This window comes from Typha latifolia, chromosome 1 (assembly GCF_019914945.1).
Source record: "Typha latifolia isolate L0001 chromosome 1, TyphaL0001v2, whole genome shotgun sequence".
NCBI lineage: Eukaryota > Viridiplantae > Streptophyta > Magnoliopsida > Poales > Typhaceae > Typha > Typha latifolia.
In genome coordinates this window covers 1,249,587-1,276,820 of record NC_133086.1, presented here as the reverse complement: position 1 = coordinate 1,276,820, position 27,234 = coordinate 1,249,587, and the positions used below count along the sequence as shown (strand labels likewise).

General features: G+C 39.0%; 4 protein-coding genes across 5 annotated transcripts; 1 reads left to right on the top strand and 3 right to left on the bottom strand.

The window, feature by feature from the left end:
* Nucleotides 1-15: 15 nt before the first annotated feature.
* On the bottom strand, nt 16-1,172 carry LOC140787945 (non-specific lipid transfer protein GPI-anchored 11-like). The gene is made up of 3 exons (XM_073136989.1): nt 687-1,172; nt 562-594; nt 16-282 (listed from the first exon to the last, which is right to left on the bottom strand). Exons 1-3 carry the CDS (start codon nt 1,027-1,029, stop codon nt 131-133), a joined length of 528 nt encoding a protein of 175 aa, XP_072993090.1. The 5' UTR covers nt 1,030-1,172; the 3' UTR covers nt 16-130.
* Nucleotides 1,173-2,085: 913 nt separating this feature from the next.
* Nucleotides 2,086-3,373, bottom strand: LOC140780272 (uncharacterized). Its single transcript, XM_073125696.1, has 2 exons — nt 2,973-3,373; nt 2,086-2,396 (listed from the first exon to the last, which is right to left on the bottom strand). Exons 1-2 carry the CDS (start codon nt 3,343-3,345, stop codon nt 2,224-2,226), a joined length of 546 nt encoding a protein of 181 aa, XP_072981797.1. The 5' UTR covers nt 3,346-3,373; the 3' UTR covers nt 2,086-2,223.
* Nucleotides 3,374-3,872: 499 nt separating this feature from the next.
* Nucleotides 3,873-6,623, bottom strand: LOC140780661 (inositol-3-phosphate synthase). The gene is made up of 10 exons (XM_073126357.1): nt 6,337-6,623; nt 6,175-6,243; nt 5,941-6,076; nt 5,591-5,838; nt 5,267-5,493; nt 5,070-5,185; nt 4,787-4,963; nt 4,510-4,698; nt 4,352-4,414; nt 3,873-4,244 (listed from the first exon to the last, which is right to left on the bottom strand). Exons 1-10 carry the CDS (start codon nt 6,522-6,524, stop codon nt 4,125-4,127), a joined length of 1,533 nt encoding a protein of 510 aa, XP_072982458.1. The 5' UTR covers nt 6,525-6,623; the 3' UTR covers nt 3,873-4,124.
* A 3,739-nt stretch (nt 6,624-10,362) lies between these two features.
* On the top strand, nt 10,363-27,149 carry LOC140780406 (acetyl-CoA carboxylase 1-like). Of its 2 annotated transcripts, none has more exons than XM_073125936.1 (32): nt 10,363-10,808; nt 11,823-12,198; nt 12,320-12,526; nt 12,599-12,760; nt 13,113-13,205; nt 14,022-14,117; nt 14,397-14,570; nt 14,653-14,746; nt 14,839-15,026; nt 15,114-15,164; nt 15,553-15,592; nt 15,670-15,794; nt 15,869-15,985; nt 16,117-16,191; nt 16,292-16,348; nt 16,459-16,563; nt 17,174-17,260; nt 18,519-18,710; nt 18,799-18,987; nt 20,566-20,676; nt 20,813-20,902; nt 20,988-21,164; nt 21,364-21,441; nt 21,633-21,755; nt 21,865-22,134; nt 22,260-22,609; nt 22,768-23,005; nt 23,115-23,464; nt 23,584-23,797; nt 24,001-24,180; nt 24,299-26,458; nt 26,842-27,149. In XM_073125936.1, the coding sequence occupies exons 2-32, from the start codon at nt 11,824-11,826 to the stop codon at nt 26,896-26,898; spliced, it is 6,825 nt and encodes a 2,274-aa protein (XP_072982037.1). In that variant the 5' UTR covers nt 10,363-10,808; nt 11,823; the 3' UTR covers nt 26,899-27,149. The 2 variants fall into 2 exon arrangements, with proteins under 2 accessions (XP_072982037.1, XP_072982038.1); XM_073125937.1 differs by having other exon boundaries at nt 11,820-12,198.
* Nucleotides 27,150-27,234: the final 85 nt, after the last annotated feature.

The window sequence follows — 27,234 nt, the reverse complement described above, 5'->3', positions numbered from 1 at the left end:
GCTTGGATAAACAGATATCGTTAATAACACCATCATAAGCGAAAGATAATCCTCACAATGCAGCTCAAAATGAGCAGTAATTAGACACATCAATGAAGAAGATAAAAAGAAGATGCCGTACTCAAAGGTCTTAAAGATAATAGTAGAAAACCAGAGCTACTGTGACACTAGCAAGCGGAGTGAAGGTTGGAGCTGCAAATTCCACTGCAGTTGATTTTGCTGGAGAGGGCGCTGTGATAGGTGAAATACCTCCTGTTTCTCCTTCCATGGATGGAGAAAGAGCTGAAAGACCCAGAAAGATGTCTATCAGATTGGTAATACTACATCAGCTTGGAGGTAATTAATGATAAGATCATATACTGGTCATCCTTTATGAAGATCAAATTGGAAGCATTACTCGTTGTTGGATTCTTCTAGTCTTGTCATCAAATAAATAAAAAAAGGTAAACTCAAGGATCTGAAATTATTCTCATGCTCACGAGGGTGTAGACTTTCTTGCAAATGACCAAAAGAGAGAAATAGAAGGAAAAACAAGTAAGCATTAACTAGGAAGCAACATACCAGGAGATGCACCAGGCACACCAGCAAGAGAAACTGAAAGATAAAAACAGACAAAATTGAGCAAACAACTAGCAAAAGATAAAGAGGACAAGAAGAAAATGCCTGAATGGGAGAAGAACACTCACTGTTGCACTTGCTAAAGGGAGGAGTGGAGACCCCACAAGCAGAGGGGAGTGTCAAAGCCTTAGTCAAATTGAGACTAACCCCAAAGTCCTGGCTCCCCTTGAAGATCTCACAGAGGCAAGCCACTTCCTCCTTGACCACTTTCTTGAGCCCAGAGCAGCAACTCCCCTCAGGCTTAGCCACCTTGCTCCCTTCCTCCACAAAGGTCAGGCATCCAGCCAGGTCAAGCAAGGCAGAGGTGCAATCCATGGAAGGCGAGGGTGCAGCCACATCAGCCCCATCAACCCAAATGGCTAGAGCTAACCAGAACAAGACTACCCATACGAACCTCTTACCACCAACCATATTGTTATGATGTAACTTAAGAGTGGTTAGAGAAGAGGGAGAGTTGTGATGAAGAGGGAGTAGAAGGTTTTATAATTAGGAATGGGGACTCTTTGGACAAGATGGATGGTATGATGGGTGAAGGTGATAAAGCCTAAAGGCAAGGCACTTGGGGCACTTAGGGCACTTGGGGCTGGATACCAGCTTTGAGAAAAGGTCATAATCTTTTGAAAGACAAAAAAGAAAAATTTTAATCATTTTACTAATATCTATGTGGGAGTGAGCATGTGAATATGCAGAAAGAAGGATTCTGAATTTGAGATGTGGTTAGGCTTATAAGGTTTTACCTCCATTACAGTTTGTGATAGTTTTAAGCTAGTTGATACCATTCCCCTCTTTTCTCAGTTTCTGTGGCTCCAAAGCTCCTCATCATGTGTATTCCAAATAGAATTTGAAGTCTAGCTTTAACCGAGGACAGTCGACATATAGAGAGAGAGAAGCAATCTTTTGCAGATACTTGGTAAATGAGTTGAATTTTTTTTTTAAAAAAATGCATTAAAAAAATTGTGGAAAAAATAGTACTCTTTAAACTTTAAAGGCTTAGGCCCACATTGGCTTAGTGGACAGTGGATTTCAGGAAAAAGTAGTTAATCCTTTTGAAAGTTGTTCAGTGCTATGCTGCTATTGCTAGCTTACGTTTCTATTATGACATGCTTAGCTCAACCATTCTGCTCCACTATTCTTCATTATAACTGTTTATGCCGTGCCGACCATCGGCCCGATACGACACGGCAGGTGCATGCCGGCCATGCCATAAGAGAAGAAAAAAAAAAGAGTAAGAAATACTCGTCTTCACCTTCGCTAATAGCCACTTATCGATCGGCGACGAGTAGCCAACGACGAGGTCAATAATAAGCAATGAATTTATTAAAATGGGTGCCGCATCGTGTCGATTGACACGGCTATCCATATTTATGATGAATTAAAAAAAAATTGACTTAGTTTTTCTTTAATCTTTCAACATATAATTAACTTGGGTTTTGAGCATGAGATTAATTTGCCATTCTAACCGATGCCATGCATTAATCAAGCAAATAGAAGTCCTCCGCAGAGAGATACACAACCAAACAGTAAGCAAATCAAAGGAAAATGATAGCATTTGTTTCACCTAATACATTGAGAATACTACTATCTAAAGAGACATACTGAGTGAAACTAAGCCACCAAGTTGACTACTATAGCGAATGCCATACTAATAAGAACAGCTAGGTTGGTCATCAGCTTAATTGCGATTGAGGGTGCCGGAGCTGGAGCTTCAGTAGTAGCAGGGGACTGAGCCGGCAAAATAGTTGGCGCCGGTGCCGGCACTGGAGATGGCATTGATGGAGCTGCATTACATTAACAATTGCTTAGTATGGAGTTTTAATTTAATGACAGGATTATTGAGTTATAACTAGTTTTGCAGGCTTAGTATTATGTATTCATAATTATTAATGATCACATGAAAAGAAAGTACAGTAAGTTTTGCAATTAAGATCAAATGCAATATCTGTATGAAAAAAGGAGACAGTCTTTGTTGATAACAGGAAAGACAACAAAAGATTGTTGTGATAAGATTTCCATAAGCAACTATAACAACAATAGATGGCAATTGGCAAATCAAGGAAGAGTTATTTGCTGTTTCAATTCTTTCCATAAATTCCAATTAGAAAAATTAGAAAGGCTATCAAGGAAAGATTTAGCCAATGATTGCGATCTTTTATGGGCATTTAGAATATTTTGGTGATAACTAAGGCTGTAAAAGGATATCTTTTTTTTTTCTCCTTCTAATTTTAAGGAAAACAGAGAGTGAGAATTCAAAACTACTTGAGAATCTTCTTTTCTATCAGAATAAAAAGAAGAAGAAATTATTAAGATCATTTAAATGAGCTAAGAGCTTTAAAAACAATTAGGATCGTGTATACCAGAACAATTATTCAATGGAGGAGTCTTCAGTGAACAAGCCTTGGGCAGCCCAAGAATCCGAGTCATATTGAGAGACACGCCGAGCGACCGTGCCTCCACGAGGGCGACGCAGAGGCAATCGGGACTTTTGCCGATGACCTTCTCGATGCCTTTGCAGCATCCCTTTCCCGGGCTGGTCGTCTTACTCCCTTTGATCACATAATCTAAGCAATCCATCATGTCGTATATACCAGCGAAACACTTGGATGACGGCGAGGGAGAGGGGGAGGGAGAGGGAGAGGAGTCAGTGGTGGCAGTAGCAGTAGCGGCGGCGGCGAAAACTACGAAGGCTAAGATGGCCGTAAGAGTTGCAACCCAGATTAGCTTAGCCATATTGGTAGTGAAATAGATCACCAAAAGATTTAAAGAGGAATAGGGAGGAAGATTGAAGGTAATAATAAACTGACTATAAATAGAGAGAGAGAGAGAGAGAGAGAGAGAGAGAGAGAGAGAGAGAGAGAGAGAGAGAGAGAGAGAGAGAGAGAGAGAATGTGATTTGCTTAGTATGAAGCAGTTATGGAATCCCGGGGTTTGTTTTGATTCGGAGATCATTGGATGCTAGCGTGACGAATTCAAATAATCAAGTTCGGTAATTCTCGCGCGTAATTAGTGTGGGCTAAAGAGGCCTATGAAGGCCTTTCGTTTCATTGGGCTTGGGCTTTTCCTTATGGTTATAAGCCACGCAATCCTTTTTCCAGGATTGGTTAGGAAACTAGTCGTGTAATTAATTGAATTCTAGTAGCTAGATGAGATTATACATGGCACAATACTCTTTACTCTTTTCTTCTTGTATTATTTGCACTTATTCTTCTATTAGAAGTACAGCTAATTAAGAGGATTCAACATACACATAAAAAAAATGAAGAAAAGCATTTCTTTATATACTAAAGGCCCCCCAAATTCTTTTACATCTCTGCAAGATAACACGATGGGATTTGCCTGCTCTACTAAGTCTTCAGCAACTAAATTATACATGCCAATAGATGAAGAAGAAGAAGAAGAAGAAGAAGAAGAAGAAGAAGAAGAAATTAAAAAAACAAAACAAAGAACCCCAAGTCATACAGAAGGAAAAGAGTATTTACTCCTTTCCCCACCCACCCTCTCTAGTGAGCTCATTTGTACTCAAGGATCATGTTATTCTCAGGAGCCAGGCCAATGCAAGCCCTCAGGATGTTCTCCAGCATTGCCCTCTGCTTGGATAGTGCATTCACCACAGGTGTTCCTGGAGGTACCTGTTTCAACCAGCCACACAGTATATCAATTAATCTAATTATCAACGATATATCATGCAAGCCAGCAACTAAAATCCTAAAATGAGCACCAAAACATTCACACTTACAAGAGGAGCCTTGGTGAGGTAACTCAAGATAGTAGCCACTGGATGGAAGGAATGGAACTTCTCCTACAACCACACAAGAGAAGAGCATCAGTACCAATATATGCCAGTCCTCAACTAATAACAAGCAAGAACAAAACTGTAAACCCATCCATTTATACCTCCCCTTCAGCTTTCAGCTGAATCCTGGAACTGAGCTCAGCCAGCAGCACCAAGTCTAGTATGATAGGTGCTGCAAGAAGGGAATCCTCACAAGTGTTGTGAAGAACAATGGTGCTCCTTCCTCCCATGAAGATTTCAGATGTGTACTCATCCATGGCTCTCTTGCTGTCTCCGACATACGGCACATACTGCACGAAAGCAATTAAGCAGAATTAGTACAAATTTTAATGAGCAATATGCTGATACAATGTGTGAACAAATTGGGCTTGTGCCAACCTTGATGACAATAACATGGTCCGGGTGCTCCCCTGGCTCATAGAGGATGCCATTGCTGGAGACCATATCATCCACCACATTGCTCTTGGAGATCTCCTTCGACCGGAAAGTTTGTGGCGCAGAGAGGTTCATGCCGTCGTTGTTCCCCAAATGGTTGTAGCTAACAATCGACGTCGGCTGGAAAGATGATTAAGATGATTCGATTCAATTCAGTTTCAATTCAATTCGCGCAAAACAATCTCACGAACAGTTTGCATTCGATAAAGAAATCAAATTTAGAGACCTTAATTCCAGCTCCAACAAGAAAATCCACCAACACTGACTTCATCTTAGTCTGCCCGCTCTTGAAGTCATCTCCTCCAATAAGACTGTTCCTCTTGATAGCAAGATCAATCAGCCCTGCAACCTCGTCAAGATTAAACACAATCAACTCATGACCATCCGCAAAAACCAAAAAGGCGTTAATTCCGCAAATCATACCGGGCACGAACGTATTCTGCGGGCTTCCGTTGACGAACGGAACGTTCTCGAGGACACAAGCCAGCGCATACAGCGTCGACGGAGAAATCTCGGCCTCATTCTTATCTAACGAGGCCATGAGATTCTCCATTGTGTCATTGAGCCCGACGACAACATTGCTGTACCTCTCGGTGTTCGCGGTCCACAACACCACCACCTTATCCACCTTGTTCTTCTCCTTGAACTCCCTATCACCAAGAGAGATTTTAAAACACATTTCATATATATCATATACATACAACTAGCTAGAAAAGAAAATTAATTTATGTCTAAAATATATATCACCTGATGTCTTTGATGATTTGTTGGACTTGGTCCTTCTTGGAGCCGCTGATGACGTGGTTGGCACGTGAGCCCTGGTTGGCGGCGATGAAATCCGGGTCGTAGATTCCGGGGAGGGGGACCATGGGCTCCATGTAGGGTCTGAGCTGCTTCTGGAGGTCGATGTCCAGGACTTTGGCCCTTGCCATGGAATCCGCCAAGTTCATGTTACTAATATCCCATCCCCCAAAGATGATATCGTCTGGGTTAACCTGCAATTCGTACATCGATTCACGTTCTTCTACTGCTTCTTTCTTTCATTTTTTTTTTTTACTTTAACTAACACCTTTGTAGATAAGAGGGGAAAAACTTACCATGGGAAGGAGGCTCTTGAAAGGGGCGTATATTTCTTCCCCATTAAAGCTTCCAACCCTGATACTGGAAGCTTGGGTGAGTGATCCAAAATAGTTTGCCCGCTGCACCTTGTCCTTAGTAACCCATGAGATCCCTCTATTTACCATTTTTAACACAAAAATAACAAATACTCAACAAATAAAATCAAAAAACAAAGAGTGTTCGGGGGGGAAATAAATTAAGGAACCACTTACTCTCTATTAGCAATGACCCCCGCTGTTAGAGTAGATCCATTATTCCCACCCCAACCCACAAGCATCACACTGTGGATATAAACATAAATCATTACAAAATAAAATAAAATAAAAATGTTTATTTATTAATGAATAGAGTCAAGAGTGTGATATGAGGTGTACCCGAGCTTGGGTACACGGGTATCGGTCTTGAAGTCGTATCGGACGGTCTTGGGCTTGACGATCCACTGATACGATCCATCGCGGCTTTCGTGTACCAACTCTGTGGTCTCGTAGTTGTACACCGCTTCGATCTCTTCCTCACCGTATCTAACGTTGGGGCTCTCTACCTTAAACTTCTCGATAAACATCCTTTCTTCTTCCTCTTCTTCCTCCTCAATTTACTCCTCCCTCTCTTTCTCTCTCTCCCCTCTTTTGCCCTTTACTCTGTAAAGATTGCAGGTACCAGGCGCCTATTTATAAAGAGGGCGTCCCACACGTGGCATGCTCCTACTGGTCGGAGCCCCTAAAAGCACCGTAGACGAGTTCACCATGCGATTCCTCCCAGAGGAGGATATATGTGGACGCTCGGTGGACGGTGGATACGAGGCGGGGGTCCGCATAGGAGCTTCTCCAATCTCCATGCAGGAGCCACATGCAGGAGGACGCCTCATCCCACAGCGTTTTTTTTTTAAAACTACGGCGTGGGCGCTCTCGAGGCCGCCACGTGGATGATTCTGGTGTGAGGCGGAAGGTCCTGGAAGGGGAGGAGTAACGGCGTCACTGAGGCGTTACGTATGCATGCGAGGGAGGAGGTGCCACTTGGCAGATGGGTTTACGAGTAAACACGTGGTGGACATGAAGCCAGACGAACAGTTGGGGCACCCACTTGGCACTGCATGGGTCCCACCCACTTAGAGAAGTGTGACTTGTGACTTGTGAGTGAGCTTCTAGCTTGTTTTTGACCATATACGTTCTTAATTTTTAAAATTAAGATTTTAGATTAATTTTAATTTTTTTAATAGATTATAAGCATGTAAGATAATTAACAGGCTAGATTAAAAAAACATTTTCCCTAATACTCTCCGAAAGAAATAGACCAGCCTAAATTATGCGACGAAAATTCAATTATTACCGAGGAAAACTAACTCGTAACTTTTATTAATGCAAATAACAATATGCATTTCTTTTTGTGTGTATGAAGATTATTTAATTAGTATGATTAGTTAGTTCAATTATAATCTCTCTTACTATGGTTTTATTTTAATTATGATTGATTAAATCAAAATTAGTAACAATACAATTAAATATGTTGGGAAAAAAACCCGTCAAAATATTAATATGAAATCTCTCATCGTATCCTAGACTTAGAAGTAAAATATCTGATAATAACTAAAACGAAAGTAGTAGAGAATCTCTCACTTTCTAGATCTCTCTCTCTCTCTCTCTCTCTCTCTCTCTTTGTTTCTATCATGAGTCCCACCTCTATGAATTAATAATAATACTCTCCCACTCGTGTCTTCGTCATGTACACACCAAGACATTAATGAGACCTGATTAATTGGCCAAGGGTCTCACCGTAGCCACACAAGTGAGTTTGTGGTCAGGTGCGACCGCAAGGAAAGGGTGTGGCTCACAGGAGCTCAGGACTAGGTGGTCCCATCCACATGTACCAATCAGCAATCAACAATGAACAATGCCTGCCCCCTCAGTCACTCACACCACACCCCTAAGTGTCACTTTCTTCCGCTTTCCCTCTCTCCTTTTACCCTTTTACCTTTTTTTTTTTTTTTTCCCCCTTTTCCATGGCAGGTCGTTTTTACCTTGTCTTCTTTAGAGACTTCATCTTGTCAGGGAGAGATAGCAAAGGGTACAATAATGTCGTCCTTTCTATGACTATTTTGTGGTAGTGAACATGTGAAGCTGGGACTGTGTTTTGTTTGTTTGTATCTTTAATATTTAATACACAAGAGATATTATTGATTTTTTTTTATCATTCATGAGCTTAAAAGTTACATATGGACTGAACAAAGAAGTAACTCTACTTAGATATAAATGTACTTAGGCCTCACTAAGTTTTTAGCTGTCTAGCTTAGGTTTTAAACTATATGCATCGCCGAACAATTGTTCCGAACCAAATGACACCGAGATCTGCTCTAAATCATCGTGCTGCTGAGCTGCTCAACTAAATCAAGTCAAGCCACCAAATTACTAAATAATTTCTCTATAATATTATTTGGGCTTAGAGTCAAACTCATAATCTTTTTGATTATGAGGAAGGTACCTACCAACTTTAGGATGGTTGGTCGGTAAGAGACATTCTTCTCTACAGGATGGTAATAGTTATGGCCACAAAGAATCGGAAGGCCTTTTGGTTTATATCCAACAGCCCAAATGCATGGCAAATGAGTACGGTTGGGTTGGGTTGGGTTGGACTGAGCTGGGCTGGGCTGTATCTAAACTCCAATCCAACAAGCTTCATGGATAGTCATGGTAGAATTAACTAAACAAATCTTTGATATTGGTCTTCTGACCTTGGCGTTGACTATTGAGATCTGAGAATGTGGTAGACACCTCACACCGTTCTCTATCACTGTCATCAAAATTAATGGTTGTTAGTGGAAGCTAACTACTCTTTTAAATTTAGATTCTGTGGATAGATCAAATTTCTTGCTGCCAATTAAGGCTGATGTCGTTGCCTTCGATTCAATTAATTACTCTCATAACTCATCTCATTATTATTGTTATTATTCTCCATCCAATCTTTTACAACTATACATTGTTTCCTTGTTGAATATTTATCATCATGCAGACGTCTTCTATCCAGAGCCAAAATAAATTAGGTTAACAACTTCATTTAATCTACTAATGCATCCGTGTACATAACAAAGATGTGCAAGCTTTAATACGTTATGAACTATGCCGAGTTTTTTAGTTGACCATCTCTATTAATTACACTTCTAAACTATCGAATACCCAAACCAACCTAAACTGAAGTCCAATCCCTTTCAGGTAGCTTGCGGTGGTTGATCGGGGAAACCAAGTTTGTCATAAATTATATATGTCCACGTGGACATAAAACTAGCAACCTTGGGTCCCGCACTCACTCATACTGAATCTAAATGAATTAATTTCTTGTTCTTGAGAGATATTTGCCAAAAGGGCAGTGGTATTTTAATATAATTAGACTGGGAAAATAATATCTTAAATATTCAAATGAGCTAACAAAAGCTGGAATCCCTCTGTGATACTTTTTTTTTTAAAAAAAAAAGGGAAAGCTGGAATCCAAATATCTTGATATCCAATATGAATCAACATAAAAAATAAAATAAATAAAAAAGTTGGTCATCTACGCCAACTACTAACTAACCAACAGTCAAATTCTATGGTAGGAGACGTTCCAAATGCCGAACGTGGATTTTTGTCTTATAATTGCACGCTAGCGGAGGTTAGGAAATTTACATTTAACCCCCCCTATCTTTTCATCTATGTGTATTTAATATTGGTAAATTACACCTTATATTTTACTAAATATTTGTAGAGCCACTCTTTGTTAGGTTAGCAGTAACCAATAGCATAAAAATAAAATATCCCATATAGTTGAAACAATTTGTTACTGGAATGTCTAAAATGTTATTATCCTCTTCTTATTCTTCCTCCATGGCATAATAATACTTCTACTCCTTTAGCCAAAATTTCAAAATTGAAATGAGATGCTCCCTCTTGACCTTCCCTTAGACATCTTCTTCTCTATTGTTTATTAGGAGCACTGCATCCCGTTCCAAAAATTTGAGAATTATATTTTAGTCCTTTAAAATTGAATTGATTGGATATGATTAGCGTGTCAATTTCCTAATATTAGGTTCAATTTATTTGGTCTTTTTTATTAATTAATGAGAGTTTAGGTTAGGTAAGAATATTTTCGTAATGGTTTGTGTACTTAACGACGACGTGGTATCTAAATAAAATGCAGGGTATTAGTATCTTCCCTATAAACAAGGAGGTTATGGGTTGAACTTCAACACCAAATAATATTGTAGAAAAATTATTTGGTGGTTGGGTGACTTAGCTTGACTCGGTTGATGGCTCGACAGTGTGATTAGCTTGGAGGAACAGCTCGGTTGGCTTGAAGCAAGTCTCGGTAGCGTTCTAGCCTTCGTGCTCGCGAATGATAAAAAAAAAAAGAAGATGCAGGGGTAAACTGAAAATATATGAAGATCCAGGGTATTAACTTCAAATGTCACCAAAAAAATAAAAGTTTACTTTGGCTCGAATACGACCAAATTGCCTTCAAATGCAGTGAGAGGAGCATATCTCGCTATTGAAAGCCATTTGGATTTTCTCTTTAACTCTCTCTCTCTTTCCTCTTCGCTACTCGGACGTGCCACTCTACCAGTGTCTTCCTTTTCCATTGATCTCGTAGAGTTTTAGTTGGTTTAGCCATTTCGTCAAATGGGTTTCCACTTTTCAGTGATCTCAAATTTGGCAGATTTGAAGGCATAGTGATTGTTTTGGTTCTGTCGTTTCAACAAACGAGTTTTGCGCAGCCATCGCAAACAAGGTGGATTTGAAGGAATTGTGATCTGAGTTCTTTATATCTGTGGTGTTCTTGGACTCGCCGATTTCTCTTTTAACGTAACTCGACCCAACATTCTGTATGTCGACTCAAGATTCAATCTTCATTTCTTTCTAGTGTGTTCCTGGTGTTGCTATCTTTGTTATTTTTGGAGTTGTTGGTGTCATGAGTTTCTCTATTAGTGAGCTGTGGTGCAACTGTAATTGTTGTTCTGAATTATGAACTATAGACTCTCTAGGTTTCAGATGATAGGACGTTGATGGTATCCTGGGGCAGTTACTTTTTGTTTATTTGATGACAATGTATTTTTCCAGATTTTTCACTTATGATGCAGGATCTAATTCAATTGGCATCAAGTAATTGTTATCAGAATTTGAAAGAAACTTCTGAAATTTGAACTAATTAATTATAATGATTGAAATTTATTGCTTGTGACACACTTGCAGATTGCATGCTTAACATTTTCATAATCTTTTCTCTGCAAATTTTGTAGTGCGTATTTCATGCTGGAGATTTTATTTGGACAACAGAAATAGAAGTTATAAAACTAAGTAAAGTTAGGATAGCGAAGAGTCTTTCCTGAACTCATCTGTGCAATTTTCAGCTGATGGTTCCTGCAAAATTTCATGGACTTTAATCCAATCTTTGTACAACAACACCTACATTTCAATTGATTCCATTCAATTCTATTTTGGGGGCAATGCTCTATATCAACTTAAGTCATAATATTTTATGACTGATTCTCTCTAGATCTTTCCGGTCCCTAAACTTTTCGTGTGATTTATCACTCTTTCTTGGTGCATTGCTTGGATTTTGTTTAAGTATTACTCTTATGAGACGTATTATTTTCTATGATGGGTCAAGTTCGCAAATATTGACCCTTAGCTCTTGGCAAATGTATTTTTGGTTTCCCGTACTATCTGAGTCTGATTTCACATAACAGATAATTACGTATAGTTTGTTAAACTATGGAAGCTACTAGACATATCACATTTTCATGCCAACTAGGATTAGAAGAAGATCGTAACATGCTTTACACACCATAAATTATAAAAAACTTTGAACTTTTTCTTGATTTCATTTTGTTTAGCAGCATGCCTGAAGAACAAAGAATGCGAGTTATGCCAGAAAATTGGCGCATGAATGGGGTAGCGAATGGAATGGTTCATGTCAGACATGCAGCTGCACTGTCAAAGGTCGACGAGTTCTGTTTTGCACTTGCTGGGAAATCTCCCATCCACAGTATATTAATTGCGAATAATGGAATGGCAGCTGTTAAATTTATGCGTAGCATCCAGACATGGGCTTATGAAGCCTTTGGTTCAGAGAAGGCAATTCTGTTGGTAGCTATGGCAACTCCAGAAGACTTGAGAATAAATGCAGAACACATCAGAATTGCTGATCAGTTTGTGGAAGTTCCTGGTGGAACAAACAATAATAACTATGCTAATGTGCAACTCATCATAGAGGTCTTCATCTGTTGACCTGTTTTATTGTTTGCATTCAGGATTGATCACTTTTTGCATACTTAAATGGTGCACTTCTTTCTTTTACTTGCTAAATTGATAATAGCAATTGCGTACATGACAGGTAGCAGAGATAACCCATGTTTCTGCTGTTTGGCCTGGTTGGGGTCATGCATCTGAGAATCCTGAACTTCCAGATGCACTGAATGCAAAAGGCATTATCTTTCTTGGGCCTCCAGCTGCCTCTATGGCAGCACTAGGTGATAAAATTGGTTCATCTCTGATTGCTCAAGCAGCAGGTGTCCCGATCCTTCCATGGAGTGGATCAAGAGTTAGTATTCTTTTCCATTGTACTTTGTTATTCTTTTTTTTTCTTATCTGTTTCATTAAAATGATTTTACAGGTGAAAATACCACCAGAAAGTTGTTTGGATGCTATTCCTGATGAAATCTACAGGGAAGCTTGTGTTTATACCACTGAGGAAGCCGCAGCTAGTTGTCAGGTAGTTGGTTATCCTGCCATGATCAAGGCCTCTTGGGGTGGTGGTGGCAAAGGGATAAGGAAGGTCAGATTCTCACTCAATTGCAACATAGTTGGGCATAACCATTCTTATATTAACATGAAGTTGCTCTAGTAAAAGAGATTGTTAGTTACTGTCTCCAATGATCTTTGCATGAAGACTACAATATGTTCTCATTCTGAAATTGATTAAACTGATGAAAGCAAAATTCTTTTCATCATTATATAACCTGCAAAATTCTAGCAAGGTGATAGAGAAAGTTGAGGACACGATCTTCACCATTTCTTTGTTCTTACTTTTTTCATTCCTTTTAAACTTATACTTATCTTTAGGGTATAACTAACAAATTTATTTTCTTCTGTCAGCATGAGAAAATAAAACATGAGTTATTTTTTAGGTACATAATGATGATGAAGTAAGAGCATTGTTCAAACAAGTGCAAGGTGAAGTTCCAGGCTCACCAATATTTATCATGAAGGTTGCTGCTCAGGTCAGATCTTCTCAACATACTAAAGTTATGAACTTCTGTTACTATTCCCATGCTTTTCCTATCCCTTTCTGTTGATGCTCCTCTAACATGCCATTCTCTTGTATCTAATGAAAAATTGGGATGCTCGTACCTTTTCAATATGGACTGAGTGTTGAGGAAATCTTGGTCATGGTATTCTTTTGACATGTTGATGACTTTGTTACTTCTAGAGATAATGACATGACAAATTGAATTGACTATTGAGGATATGTCCCTGCTGTTTTCTGGAGCCTCTTAAGTAACCACGAGCAAAACTTGAAGTTTTCTCTTTATTGATCATGTATCAAATGATTCTTGTTCAAACATTATAAGCCTTTTGGTGATTTACTGTTCAAACCTATCAATGATGCTTGGATTTGCTAACTGGTGTATGAGAAGATTGAAAAATATGATAACAGAAAAAATAGGTGAATTTGATGTTGTCTCACTGTTTGTGTACTAGGAACAACTAAGTTTCATTGAAATATTAAATCTGTCCCCTGTTGCATATGTGTGTAGTATATATATATATGCTTATGTATTTCATTATGAACTACTGTTTTCAGTTGTATTGTCAAGTACTGTGGTAATTTCTGTTATTTGGTTATTTTGGTATAATATTCCTGGGTGGGAATAACTTAATATGATGTCACCAAAATGCAATAATACCTCTTTTTTATGTCATATAATGAGAATCCTATTATGGTTTCTTTGGAAGAAGAGAATATTGCTATAGTTATTTCTTTATCTCACACGTCTAACCAAACATACTACTTGTTTTTTGGTCTCCTTTTCTAGAGTCGACATCTAGAAGTTCAGTTGCTGTGTGACCAATATGGCAACATCGCTGCGTTGCACAGTCGAGATTGTAGTGTTCAACGGCGACATCAGAAGGCAAATTTTCTTGATTAATCATTCAGTGATTTTCCTTATCCTCTGAATCCTTAACCATATTTTCTGTCATGATTGTTTTTTTTTTCAACAGACATTGTTAGTCACGTGTTCATCTTCTCATAGATCATGTCACTATTTGTGTTCTATGTAGTCCTTGTCTTTCGTATTCGTAGTTGTCTTGGAAGAAGGATCATATTTTACCCGGGCAAAATTCCCTTGCACTTGCTGGTGGAGGAACTTTCTGAGAATATTTCTGATAGATTACCTGATACAAAACAGATTATCGAGGAGGGACCAATCACAGTTGCTTCTCCCAAGACAGTGAAAGAGCTGGAGCAGGCAGCAAGAAGACTTGCTAAGTGTGTGGGGTACGTTGGTGCTGCTACCGTTGAGTATCTTTACAGCATGGAAACTGGTGAATACTATTTCCTAGAACTCAACCCACGATTGCAGGTCTGGTTTTTGCCTGGTGTAAGCAGAAATTGCATTTGTCGTAGGTGTACTCTTTCTTGTACTTGACAGCGATCCTTTTCAGGTGGAACACCCTGTAACTGAGTGGATAGCTGAAATAAATTTGCCGGCAGCTCAAGTTGCAGTAGGAATGGGAATACCCCTTTGGCAAATTCCTGGTATGAGGCTTCTGAAGACTGACATCTTTTTCATTAGACAGATATATCTCTGTTTATCTTCTTCTAGCCTTAATTATGATTGTCTTGTATAGAGATCAGACGCTTCTTTGGAGTGGAACATGGTGGAGGGTATGATGGTTGGAAAAAGACATCAGTTCTTGCCACTCCATTTAATTTTGATAAAGCAGTGTCCATAATGCCAAAAGGTCATTGTGTGGCTGTGCGAGTAACCTGTGAAGATCCAGATGATGGTTTCAAGCCTACTAGTGGGAAAGTGCAGGTAATACTCTTCAAATTTGACAACATACTTGCATGCCTAGATTTTGGCTTATGATCAACTTGATTTTGTTTAATCGACCTTTTGCAGGAGCTTAGTTTCAAAAGCAAGCCAAATGTATGGGCTTACTTCTCTGTTAAGGTACATTCCTTGAAGAATGCTAGGAAGGTTGGATGCATTGTTGTTATAACCTCTGTTATCTTGTTCACTAAATGGCAAAAAAAAAAAAATGTCCCCCTCCTTGCAATTAAAGGCCATAATGCACTTGGACCTGTCCTATGTAGGTTACTTATCTACCAGCTACTCAATTAGGCATAAAGAAAATAGAGGCAAAAGATATAACGTCCTATTGAGATGACTAGTCTATTTACGAATGGGCCATGGGACCACATTTGCATGAGGCCAAGTATACAGAAATTTAGAGCATTCTAACTTTTTAAATTTGAAGGATTTGTTTTCTATTATTTTGACTGTACATTTTACTTGCTGAGAGATTGACTTGCAAAAATGATTCCTATGTTGTTCACAGTCCGGAGGAGGGATTCATGAGTTCTCTGATTCCCAATTTGGTATGTATGGATGATAGGTGCGAGATTTTCTTAGTCTTCACTAGTTTCACTTTTTTACCCTCTTGCTCTATTCTTAGGTCATGTTTTTGCATTTGGGGAATCTCGGACCTTAGCAATAGCAAATATGGTTCTTGGGCTAAAAGAGATCCAAATTCGAGGAGAAATTCACACTAACGTTGATTACAGCATTGATCTCATGAATGTATGATATCTTCTTACTCTCTTTCATATTCTCTTGTGCATATTTCACTTGCAATCTCATTGCTGCCTTTTCAGGCTTCAGAATACAGGGACAATAAGATCCACACTGGTTGGCTGGACAGCAGAATAGCTATGCGTGTTAGAGTTGAGAGGCCTCCTTGGTACCTTTCAGTTGTTGGAGGGGCTCTTTATGTAAGTCCTAGTGATTTAGTTGTGGCAGTCCAATTTTGAATTGGTTGGGTGCTCCATTTCTTCTTCTAGACATTTTTAATCTTGTAAACTATCTAATTTAATATTTCTTTTCTTGCTATAAATACTGCCAGAAAGCATCAACTAGCAGTGCAGCTATTGTTTCAGACTATGTTGGTTATCTTGGAAAAGGTCAAATACCACCCAGGGTAATGTAATATAACAGAGGCTTCTACTGAATTTGACATTTAGATGTTTTGTCCTTTTGTTAATTAACATAGTATAGTAATTTGGAATATACTCTTGCAGCACATATCGCTTGTCAATGCATTCGTTACATTAAATATTGAAGGTAGTAAGTACACGGTAATATTCCAAGACCTTTTCACCCTGAATGTCTCAACAATATCTTAAATCCTAATCAACCGGAAGTTACACTTTTTCTTCATTGTTGACTGTGTTGTGGCTCTTCATAGGTTGAGTTGGTAAGGGGTGGACCTCGTACCTACAAACTACGGATGAATGGATCAGAGATTGAAGCAGAGATCCATACATTGCGCGATGGTGGTCTTCTGATGCAGGTAAACACTTCCATACTTTCTATTCCCTTACTATCATTATGTTGCTCTTGCAGTTGCTTCTTAACACCACAAGATGGCAGTATCAAAGCTTCTATTTTGCTCTATTAGTGTATCATGATGGCTTCTATTTTTCTATTATGTACCATGATGGTATCATTTTTGACTTCTTTAACAATCCATTCTACCTCACTAAAGAATGACAGTGAAACTGTTAAACTATCACCTACTTTGTTTTTCCACGAAAGGACTGTTTGAGACTCCTTAGTCTTGAAAGATTCCAGGATCTCACATGGTTCATCTAGACATGCATCAATTTAAATCCAGGGACACTAAATTGAATCCAGGGACTTAAATTGAGCACATGACACGAAAATGATGTGACATGCATCAATTTTCTAAATAGTCCATCTTTTTCTACTTGAAGAATACATAACAACTAAATTACATAAAGAGATGCAACTTTTTGTATATAGAAAACCATTGGCTATGTATCGTTCCTCTGAAATGGTTTTGTTATCTTGTTCTTTGATGCTCTCTCGTTCAACTAATTTGCAAAATTACTTGTTATTGTGTGAAGCATTATTTAATCCCTGACGGTAACATTCTGCAGTTGAATGGAAGCAGCCATGTATTATATGCTGAAGAAGAGGCTGCGGGTACTCACCTTCTTATTAATGGAAGAACATGCTTGCTACAGGTGAAGAAAGTTATCCTACTTTTACTATTTCATGATTTTATCCATATTATTTCAGAAAGACTGGTACAAATCCTCTTGTACCGTGCTCTTTAAAGGGAAAATATTTGCAATAGGAAATCTGAATTTAGTATAGAATAATGGTACTGGAACACATTAAAGAAAGCATGATAGGAAGAACACTATGTACTGTTTCTTAGAATAAAGGTTATTAAATGCCTCCATATTGTATACTACACATCTAGAGAGGGAACAAGTTCTGGACTGCAGATTGTAATAGAACACCTTTGTGCACATATTTTTCTACTTGAATTGAAGATATATGATAGTGGCATTTATTTATTTTTTGAACAGTGGTGTTTATTTATTTTTGAAATCATAAATTTAATCCTATAAATCTTAACGCTCTGCTTTTGCCTGTGAGGATTATGTTCAAAGGTAGGACAGACTGCTTATGTTATTACTTGTCCCTAGTTTTTTTATATCCTACTTTCATGGCATCGGAAACTTTTTGATTTACAACTTGCTGCTAACACCCTAGTTGCAATGCACCTAATCCGAGGATGTTGGGGATTGGATCCAAAATCATTCAGGGTGACTGTAGAGCCATATTTCCAGCTCACGGAGGTGGTTGTTGAGACAGGTGAATTTGAGTTGTGGACTTATGGTGATCCAGTGGGCCAGTTGTACAGGAGCTTTTCATGCTCTATGTAGAGGAGGCAGCAACCTCATTTTGGCCCAAAATATTGGGAAAGGAAATGGGTAAAAATGTAATACCGAGCTGCTTTTTGTTGAGTATTAGCCCAAAAGTTAAGAAGACTGCCTGTACATGAAGTGGACTACTGATTGACATGCATACTCAGACAATGTAAGGCATTAGCTTTGGAATTTCAATTTGATTTAATGCACGAACTAAATGATTAACAGAAGGGAACTAGGGTAGCATCCTGAGTTAATTTTGTTGGCTAGAGTGCTTCTGTGCATTTGTAGGATTGCTAAGCTGTACGAGTAGTGATACGAGGTTTATTACAGACTTGGTTGCAAGAATTATGACGATGAGAAGCATATTATTTTCTGAAATTTGGTTCTACTTTCTTTCACCTTTTGTTACTTGAATATTTGTCCCTTTTGGATTAGCATCACTTATTCTGGAAAGACAGGTGCACATCTGATTTTCAGTTATTTAGGATGAAGTCTATATTGTTCTTCAGTATTTATTTATTTTTTTAATTCAATATTGAGAATGATATGAACCTTGCAGAATGATCATGATCCATCTAAGTTGTTGGCTGAGGCACCATGCAAACTTCTTCATTTCTTGGTTCCTGATGGTGCTTATGTAGACACTGATACACCATATGCGGAGGTTGAGGTGATGAAGATGTGCATGCCACTTTTATTGCCTGCATCTGGGGTCATTCATTTCATGATGTCTGAAGGCCAGTCAGTGCAGGTAACTTTTATTTACTGCTGATATGATATTCTCTGAGTACTCTAGGATATGTTCATTCAAATTAGGCCAAAAATACATCTTATTGCAGGCTGGTGACCTCATAGCAAGGTTGGACCTGGACGATCCATCTTCTGTGAGGAGGGCCGAACCATTTCATGGCGCATTTCCTCAGCTGGGACCTCCCACTGCAGTTTCTGGCAAAATTCACCAAAGATGTGCTGCAAGTTTAAATGCTGCTCAGATGATTCTTTCTGGCTATGAACATAACATCAAGGAAGTAGGGACGGTGAAACTGTGAAACTATATAAACTAAATAGAAATAGTTCACCACCATTTTAATTTGTTTTTTTATGACATAGAGTATACTAATTTGTGCCTTTTTTTCTTTTTTCTTTTTTGCTTAATTTGTCTTACATAATTTCGACTTAGTTAGTCACTTAGTCTTACATGTTTTCTTTTCAATGTGATTATCTTAGTTTTGGAAGTGGTTTCTCTTTGCATAAATTTGTATCTTGTCCTTGTTCTTTAGGTTCTGGTATAGTTAGGGGTATAGTCGAGCCGATCTTTATTCAAGCTTGACTTGAAATTATTGTCAAGCCTAAGCCAAAGTAGCTTGAATTGATTAATTTCAATTCAAGCAGCTTGATAAACAAAATCAGGCCTAAGTTGAGGTCAAACTTGAACCAGTTCTAAATTCAGGAATTGTCGTGCCTGTGGCATAGCACGTGCCGCAACGCTTGTTGATTGTGAATAATTTCAATTCGAGACTATTTCGAGCTGCTTGATAAGCAAAATTCAGACCTATTTCCAGTCAAGCTTGAATTAAGTTCAAACTCGAAGTAGTTCTGAATCTAGAGATTGTTGTACCTATGGCATGGCACGGCACTACATGTGCCGCAACATTTGTTGATCGTGGGCTCTACTGTTGGCCTCATGCAAGAGAGGGAGGGAAAAAAGAAGAGGGAGAGGGATCCTCCACCATCGATGATACTCCTCTCGTCAAGCCATAGTCATCATCATCGTGCTCTTTTCCTCTCTCATTAGTGCCCTAGTCCTGTCATCTTCAACCTTTATTTAGGGCACCAACGAAAGGAAATGAGCACGACAGCCATGACGAGGAGTAGAGAGGGGGATGATTGTTTTGCATCAGTGTTCTCCACCATTAATAGCATCCTCTAGCCTTTCTCAATGATTGCCTGTAAAGAGAGGAGATAAGAGGTGTTGTTATGTATCCCTCATACAATGTATTGATATTATATCAGCATGGCACTCACCTACCAAGTTAGCACGATAATCCTTGCTTGAATCCAACTTGAAACAAGCTTAAATTGAATCTTTGGTGGTCTACACTATAAAATCAAATCAAATATGTAACCAAATTGCATCTTACTTATATATATAGTTATTTATTTACTTATTATTTATATTTATATACAAATTGAGCCTTATTGATCTGGCTTTTGCTCAAGCTCGGCTTGAAATTAAATTCGAGCTTGATTCAATTGATCAAGCTTGGCTCGCTTCGAATACGAGCCTTATCTAGCCGATCTCGAGCCAGCTTGATTATTTTGACAGCCCTAAGTATAGTGGAACACTATGGTGTAGTGTGTCGTGCTATTTAGTACAAAATTACGTTTTCACAGAGTACCTCTCAAGTTTGTTTGCCTATTTTTCTACTATGGAATCTTCAACTAGTTGTAACAGTTAATCCATTTGCTTTCTATTTTCTTCTCGGTGATCAAGTAACTAAATGAATTAACTAATTATGTGATAGCGTTGCTGCATGGTCTACTTAAATAGTTATATAATCTATATATGAATAATTTTATTATTTTTAATCGTCTCCTTTTGTCAGGTTGTACAAGATTTGCTGAACTGTTTAGACAGTCCTGTGCTTCCTTTCCTCCAGTGGCAAGAAAACATGTCTGCATTGGCAACTCGACTATCAAAAGTCCTTAGGAATGAGGTTCTTGTAGAACTTTTTACTTCCAGTTTGGAAATTTTTTTTTTCTTCCTTCATATCACCTTTCTGCTACCTTTTTTTATCCCTTTGGATAATTTGACTGCTGACTGAGAGTTTTGTGTGGTTTGATACATTGTAGTTGGATGCTAAGTATAAGGAATATGAATCAATTTCAAACTTCCAGAAGAAACATGATTTTCCTTCCAATTTACTTAGGGGAGTTCTTGAGGTCAGCAAATCTTGTACACAATTTACTTGGGGCCTTCCCTCGACACATTTTTCATTGGAAACTCTCTCAACAAGTGACGTTGCAGGATCATCTCTCCTCCTGCTCTGGGAAAGAAAGGGCCACACTTGAGAGGCTTGTGGAACCCCTTATGAATCTTGTGAAGTCATATGAGGGTGGAAGAGAAAGCCATGCTCGTTTTATCGTCCGCACTCTTTTTGAGGAGTATCTGTCGGTCGAAGAACTATTCAATGATAACATTCAGGTCATTCTTATATATAATACAGTTATACAATGACTTGTTGCTTTAATAATTCTACTAAACCAAGAGGTCCAAGACAAACATTACGAAATAGTTCCTTTGTGCAATAATTGTTTTTGGGGCTTTTTGCAGCCATTATCATCAATAGTGGTCTTCTATGTAACTTCTTTACATGAGACCTTATGATCTTTTTTCCTTATAGGCCGATGTCATAGAATATCTCCGTCTTCAACATAATAAAGATCTCCGAAAGGTTGTTGATATAGTACTGTCCCATCAGGTAATTTTCTTTATGATGTCATGCTCACAATGTAAGACTTTTAATGGATCCATAAACTAATATATGACTTATTGTCTCAGTTCTCCATTTTGTATGCTTTATCAATCATACTCACAATAAGGTGGATAATGTTATTTGGATTATGAATATAGAAGCTTTAGTAATGGAAGGTATTATTTTTATTTTTGAAGGGTGTGAGAAGTAAAAATAAGCTGATACTACAACTTATGGAAGCATTGGTTTACCCCAACCCTGCTGCCTATAGGGACCAGTTGATTCGCTTTTCTGCTCTTAATCACACGACATATTCTGAGGTCATAACCTGACTCTTATTTGAAACCGAACTGAAAATTTTAGAAGTTCCTGTATGCTGTCTTTTTTATTGTCACTATGTGAATCGTGTCTTAAATGCGACCATCGCAGTTGGCACTTAAAGCAAGTCAGCTTCTTGAACAAACCAAACTGAGTGAACTCCGCACAAGCATTGCTAGAAGCCTATCGGAGCTAGAGATGTTCACTGAAGAAGGGGAGCGTGTTTCTACTCCCCGGAGGAAAAACGCCATCAATGAAAGGATGGAGGATATTGTTAGCGCTCCTTTGGCAGTTGAGGATGCCCTTGTAGCTCTATTTGATCATGGTGATCCTACCCTCCAGAGGAGAGTGGTTGAAACATACATACGCAGACTATACCAGGTATCAGTACGCTTTTCTCACTGTTGCATATCACTCTTCTTTTTCTCCCTCTTAGTTGATAGAACATTAGCAAATATTTATATTGTGTAACTCTGTGCAACATTTGACCTGATAAATTTTTCCAGCCATACCTTGTCAAGGACAGTGTTCGGATGCAATGGCACAGATCTGGTCTCCTTGCTTCCTGGGAGTTCTCTGAGGAGCATATTGAGAAAAGAAATAGGGGGAAGGATGTAATGCCTAATAATTCATTCGTAGAGAAACATTGTAATAGATGGGGGGTCTTGGTTATCATCAAATCTCTTCAGCTTCTACCAACAGCAATAAGTGCTGCACTTGAGGCTACATATTCTCTAAACTCTGGAGTTAATTACAAGATGATCTCAGATAAAATACCTGGGCACTATACTCAAGGCAATATGCTGCATGTTGCATTGGTTGGCATTAATAATCAAATGAGTACACTTCAAGATAGGTGTGTTAGGCTGCTTAACCTTACGTTTATGATAATTTGCAATAAAATTATTGCGGAATTCTCAAGACGAATTATTAATGTCAATCAAAAAGCTTATGGTCAACAAATAAGTAGTTTGAATTTCCTAGTTATCATTTACACTCTTTTTTTCTTGGCAGCGGTGATGAAGATCAGGCCCAGGAAAGAGTAAACAAACTAGCGAAGATTTTTAAGGAGAATGCTTTAAGCTCTGGTCTCTGTGAATCAGGTGTCAGGGTTATTAGCTGCATTATACAGAGAGATGAAGGCCGGGCACCTATGCGTCACTTCTTTTACTGGTCAGCTGAGAAGCTCCATTACGATGAAGAGCCACTTATTCGACACTTGGAGCCGCCTTTGTCTACCTTTCTTGAATTGGTCTGTATCTGTAGGCCTGTAGCTGTGTTTATCTATTTAACTCTAGAATTTAGTTCTCTTGAGCCCTGTCTATTGTGATTACCTTCATTGCTGTATATTGTGAATATAGGACAAGCTTAAAGGTTATAAGAACATACAGTATACATCATCGCTTGACCGCCAGTGGCACCTGTACACTGTTTGTGATCCCACGGCACCTATCCAAAGGATGTTTCTCCGCACGCTTCTCAGACAACCCAGCACCCCTACTGGATTTTCATCAAATGAAGTTGTTTACTTGGAAACAAGTCGTGCACAACCTTCTCTATCCTTTACATCAAGCAGTATACTAAGATCATTAATGGCAGCACTAGAAGAATTAGAACTACATGTTCATAAAGCAACCATCAGATCAGATCACTCGCACATGTTTCTTTGCATATTGCGGGAACAAATGTTTTCTGATATTATTCCTTCAAGGTAAGTATTTATATCCACATCATTCTCCATTTTCTTTACTACCCTTTCCTCAAATTACGAGTTATATTTATGTCCTCTCTCATGTAGTATTAAATTTCTTTCTTTTCTACCACATTCAGGACAATGAATGTAGAGATGTGTCCAGATGAACCTACTGTCTGCATGGCATTAAAAGAAATGGCTTTGAAGATTCATGAGCTGGTTGGAGTATGGATGCATCGTCTGGCCGTTTGTGAGTGGGAAGTGAAGCTTTGGTTGGATTGTGATGGATCAGCTAGTGGTTCTTGGAGGATTGCAGTGACTAATGTCACTGGTCATACATGCAATGTGCATGTAAGCGTATTTACTTAAGTTTATTGAACTCATGTAGAGCTGGCTGGCTAGAACTTGTAAATTGTAATATAGCTATGTAGAACATTTTTTTTTTCAGATGCAAGTTACTGAGCTTATAAGGATTTCATCAAGTATGGTCTCAGACATGTGATTTGTCTAATTCTGTATTGATCTACAACTTTTTTTTGTTCTTTCTATCATAGATCTACCGAGAAGTGAAAGAGAACAAATCTCAGGAACTGATGTACCATTCTGCCGCCTCAGTACTCGGTCCTTTGCATGGTGTGTCATTGATTGCTCCATATCAGCGGATGGGTGTCGTAGATTTAAAGCGTTTTCTAGCTAGGAGGAGCAATACCACTTACTGTTATGATTTTCCACTGGTAAGTTTTGTACCTTTTTAGTTGTGCTATAACATATCTAATCATTGGCTTATTGCATCATACTTTCACAAAAATCACATGCCTTATATATCGTCAAGAATAAGAGTTTTTCTTGTAGGCATTTGAAACAGCACTGCGGCAGTCATGGCAATCTTGCAAGTCAGGTGATTCTAAAACCAGGGAAGATGTTAAAGATCTTCTGAGAGTGGCAGAACTTGCATTTTCTGATAACCTTGGAGCATGGGGTACTCCTCTAGTTCTGATTGAGCGTTCTCCAGGTCTCAATGATGTCGGCATGGTAGCTTGGTGCATGGAGATATTTACACCAGAATTCCCTAGTGGAAGGCAGATAATTGTGGTAGCAAATGATGTGACCTTCAAATCCGGATCTTTTGGTCCAAGAGAAGATGCATTCTTTGATGCCGTCACCAATCTAGCCTGTGAAAGGAAAATTCCTCTAATCTATTTGGCGGCAAATGCTGGTGCTAGGATTGGGCTAGCAGAAGAAGTAAATGCTTGCTTTCGTGTTGGATGGTCTGACTCCTTGAGTCCTGAACGTGGCTTTCAGTATATCTATCTGACTCCAGAAGATTATGCTCGAATCAGTTCGTCGGTTATAGCACATGAGCTGAAACTAGAATCTGGTGAAGCAAGATGGGTCCTGGACGCCGTAGTAGGGAAAGAGGAGGGATTGGGTGTTGAGAATCTAAGTGGAAGTGGTGCCATAGCCAGTGCTTATTCCAGAGCTTACAAGGAGACATTTACTCTGACCTTTGTGACAGGAAAAACCGTGGGCATTGGAGCTTATCTTGCTCGCCTTGGCATGAGGTGCATTCAGCGCCTTGATCAGCCTATAATTTTAACTGGGTATCCTGCCTTGAACAAGCTTCTTCGCCGGGAAGTGTACAGCTCCCACATGCAACTGGGTGGCCCAAAAATCATGGCAACAAATGGGGTAGCTCATCTGACTGTGAAGGATGATCTTGAAGGCATTTCAGCTATATTGAAGTGGCTTAGCTATGTTCCAACCCGTGTAGGTGGACCTCTTCCGATCTCAATACCTGTGGACCCTCCACAGAGACCTGTGGCATACTTCCCTGAAAACTCATGCGATTCCCGTGCTGCTATCTGTGGTATTCATAACGGAGAAGGGACATGGTTGGGAGGTATCTTTGACAGAGATAGCTTCATAGAAACATTTGAAGGTTGGGCAAGGACAGTGGTTACAGGAAGGGCAAGGCTTGGTGGAATCCCTGTGGGGATCATAGCTGTTGAAACCCAGACTATGAAGCAAGTCATCCCTGCAGACCCTGGTCAGCTAGATTCCCATGAAAGGGAAGTTCCTCAAGCAGGACAAGTGTGGTTCCCAGATTCTGCCACAAAGACATCCCAGGCATTGTTAGACTTTAATCGCGAAGAAATTCCGCTGTTCATTCTTGCTAATTGGAGAGGTTTTTCAGGCGGGCAGAGAGACCTCTTTGAAGGGATACTTCAAGCTGGGTCAACTATCGTTGAGAACCTTAGGACATATCGGCAGCCTGTCTTTGTGTACATCCCAATGGCTGGAGAGTTACGCGGAGGTGCGTGGGTTGTGGTGGACAGCAAGATCAATCCGGACCAGATTGAGATGTATGCTGAGAGGACCGCGAAAGGCAATGTGCTTGAGCCTGAAGGGTTGATTGAGATCAAATTCAGGTCAAAGGAGCTTCTTGAATGCATGGGCAGACTTGATCCAGAACTGATTGTCATGAAAGAGAAGCTAAGGAAAACCAAGGAAGGTGGAAGCTCTGCTGATGTAGAGTCCCTTCAGAATAGCATAATGTCTAGGGAGAAGCAATTGTTGCCTATATACACTCAGATTGCCATACGGTTTGCTGAGTTGCATGATACTTCCCAAAGAATGGTTGCCAAAGGAGTGATTAGAAAAGTAGTAGACTGGGCAGATTCTCGTTTGTTCTTCTATGAAAGGTTAAACAGGAGAATATCTGAGGAGTTGCTTGTGAGGAGCGTTAGAGAAGCTGCAGGTGAGCAGTTGTCTCACAAATCTGCAATAGAGTTGATCAAGCAATGGTTTCTGGCTTCTGAGCCATCTGTAGTGGGTACTCGCAAATGGGATGATGATGATACTTTCTTTTCTTGGAAAGATGATCCTAATAACTATGAGAAGCATCTCAATGATTTAAGGGATCAAAAAGTACTCCAGATGCTCTCATATCTTGGTGAATCAAGTTCACATTTGCAAGCTTTGCCTCGAGGTCTTTCTTTCCTTCTCAGCAAGGTAAGCATACCCCCCCCACACATCTTTTAATGCATTTCTAAATCCTTGGGTACACGATGATTCTGAACTTGGTCTTAACTTCGCATGAAGTCTTGAGTCTTCTTATCAGATGTATGCAGATTTCAATGGACTTGACAAAATGTTCTGTTTTGGCTATTTGTGATGAGTTTGACACATGTTTTGGTTTTTATGATACTTCTCATTTGAGTCATTTTGTCTTCTATTCGAGTATCTATTTACAATTGATTTCACAATTTATTACTTTCTGATTGTCCTTATGGTACTTTTTCTCTTTGAAACAAACCAGAATCCTATATTTATTGCTATGATCAAGAGGGCACATCAAACTTGCTGATAACTTGTTTGTTTTGATACTGATACAGATGGATCCTTGTGGAAGAGCACATTTAGTTGAAGAACTTAAGCAGATACTAGATTGATTTGTGAAGACCAGGTACCCTGCTGGACAATATTCTTCATCAGAAGCAGCTTCTGATAACAACTGAACAGTGTCATGTCTGGAGCCGAATGAAACACCCACCAAGCATGGCACTGGAGAGTAGGGTTCTTGTTTTGCAGCATCAACTTTTTATTGTAATTTCTTAGAAATTACTTCTGCTTCAAGTGTAGAGTAATTTCCTAAAAAATTGTAATTGTACATGTTCATCTTCTATATCATACTGTTGGGTAATATTTATTGTCTCTTGAAATTATATGTAGCAATCATTAAATTTGGGGGCTGTTGCTCTCGCTACAAATAATTATATAACAGTGAA

Excerpts from the sequence above, each read along its gene's own strand:
- LOC140780661 (XM_073126357.1), bottom strand. The coding sequence starts at position 6,524 with ATGTTTATCGAGAAGTTTAAGGTAGAGAGCCCCAACGTTAGATACGGT. Across the intron at positions 5,494-5,590 it reads CAAATCATCAAAGACATCAG|GGAGTTCAAGGAGAAGAACA; the intron begins GTGATATATATT and ends TCTTGGTGATAG. Across the intron at positions 4,964-5,069 it reads TTGTTGGAGCTGGAATTAAG|CCGACGTCGATTGTTAGCTA; the intron begins GTCTCTAAATTT and ends TCATCTTTCCAG.
- LOC140787945 (XM_073136989.1), bottom strand. The coding sequence starts at position 1,029 with ATGGTTGGTGGTAAGAGGTTCGTATGGGTAGTCTTGTTCTGGTTAGCT. Across the intron at positions 595-686 it reads TCCCTTTAGCAAGTGCAACA|TTTCTCTTGCTGGTGTGCCT; the intron begins GTGAGTGTTCTT and ends TTTATCTTTCAG. Across the intron at positions 283-561 it reads TGTGCCTGGTGCATCTCCTG|CTCTTTCTCCATCCATGGAA; the intron begins GTATGTTGCTTC and ends TGGGTCTTTCAG.
- LOC140780406 (XM_073125936.1), top strand. The coding sequence starts at position 11,824 with ATGCCTGAAGAACAAAGAATGCGAGTTATGCCAGAAAATTGGCGCATG. Across the intron at positions 14,747-14,838 it reads ACCCCTTTGGCAAATTCCTG|AGATCAGACGCTTCTTTGGA; the intron begins GTATGAGGCTTC and ends TGTCTTGTATAG. Across the intron at positions 21,442-21,632 it reads ATATAGTACTGTCCCATCAG|GGTGTGAGAAGTAAAAATAA; the intron begins GTAATTTTCTTT and ends TTATTTTTGAAG.
- LOC140780272 (XM_073125696.1), bottom strand. The coding sequence starts at position 3,345 with ATGGCTAAGCTAATCTGGGTTGCAACTCTTACGGCCATCTTAGCCTTC. Across the intron at positions 2,397-2,972 it reads TCCATTGAATAATTGTTCTG|CTCCATCAATGCCATCTCCA; the intron begins GTATACACGATC and ends AATGTAATGCAG.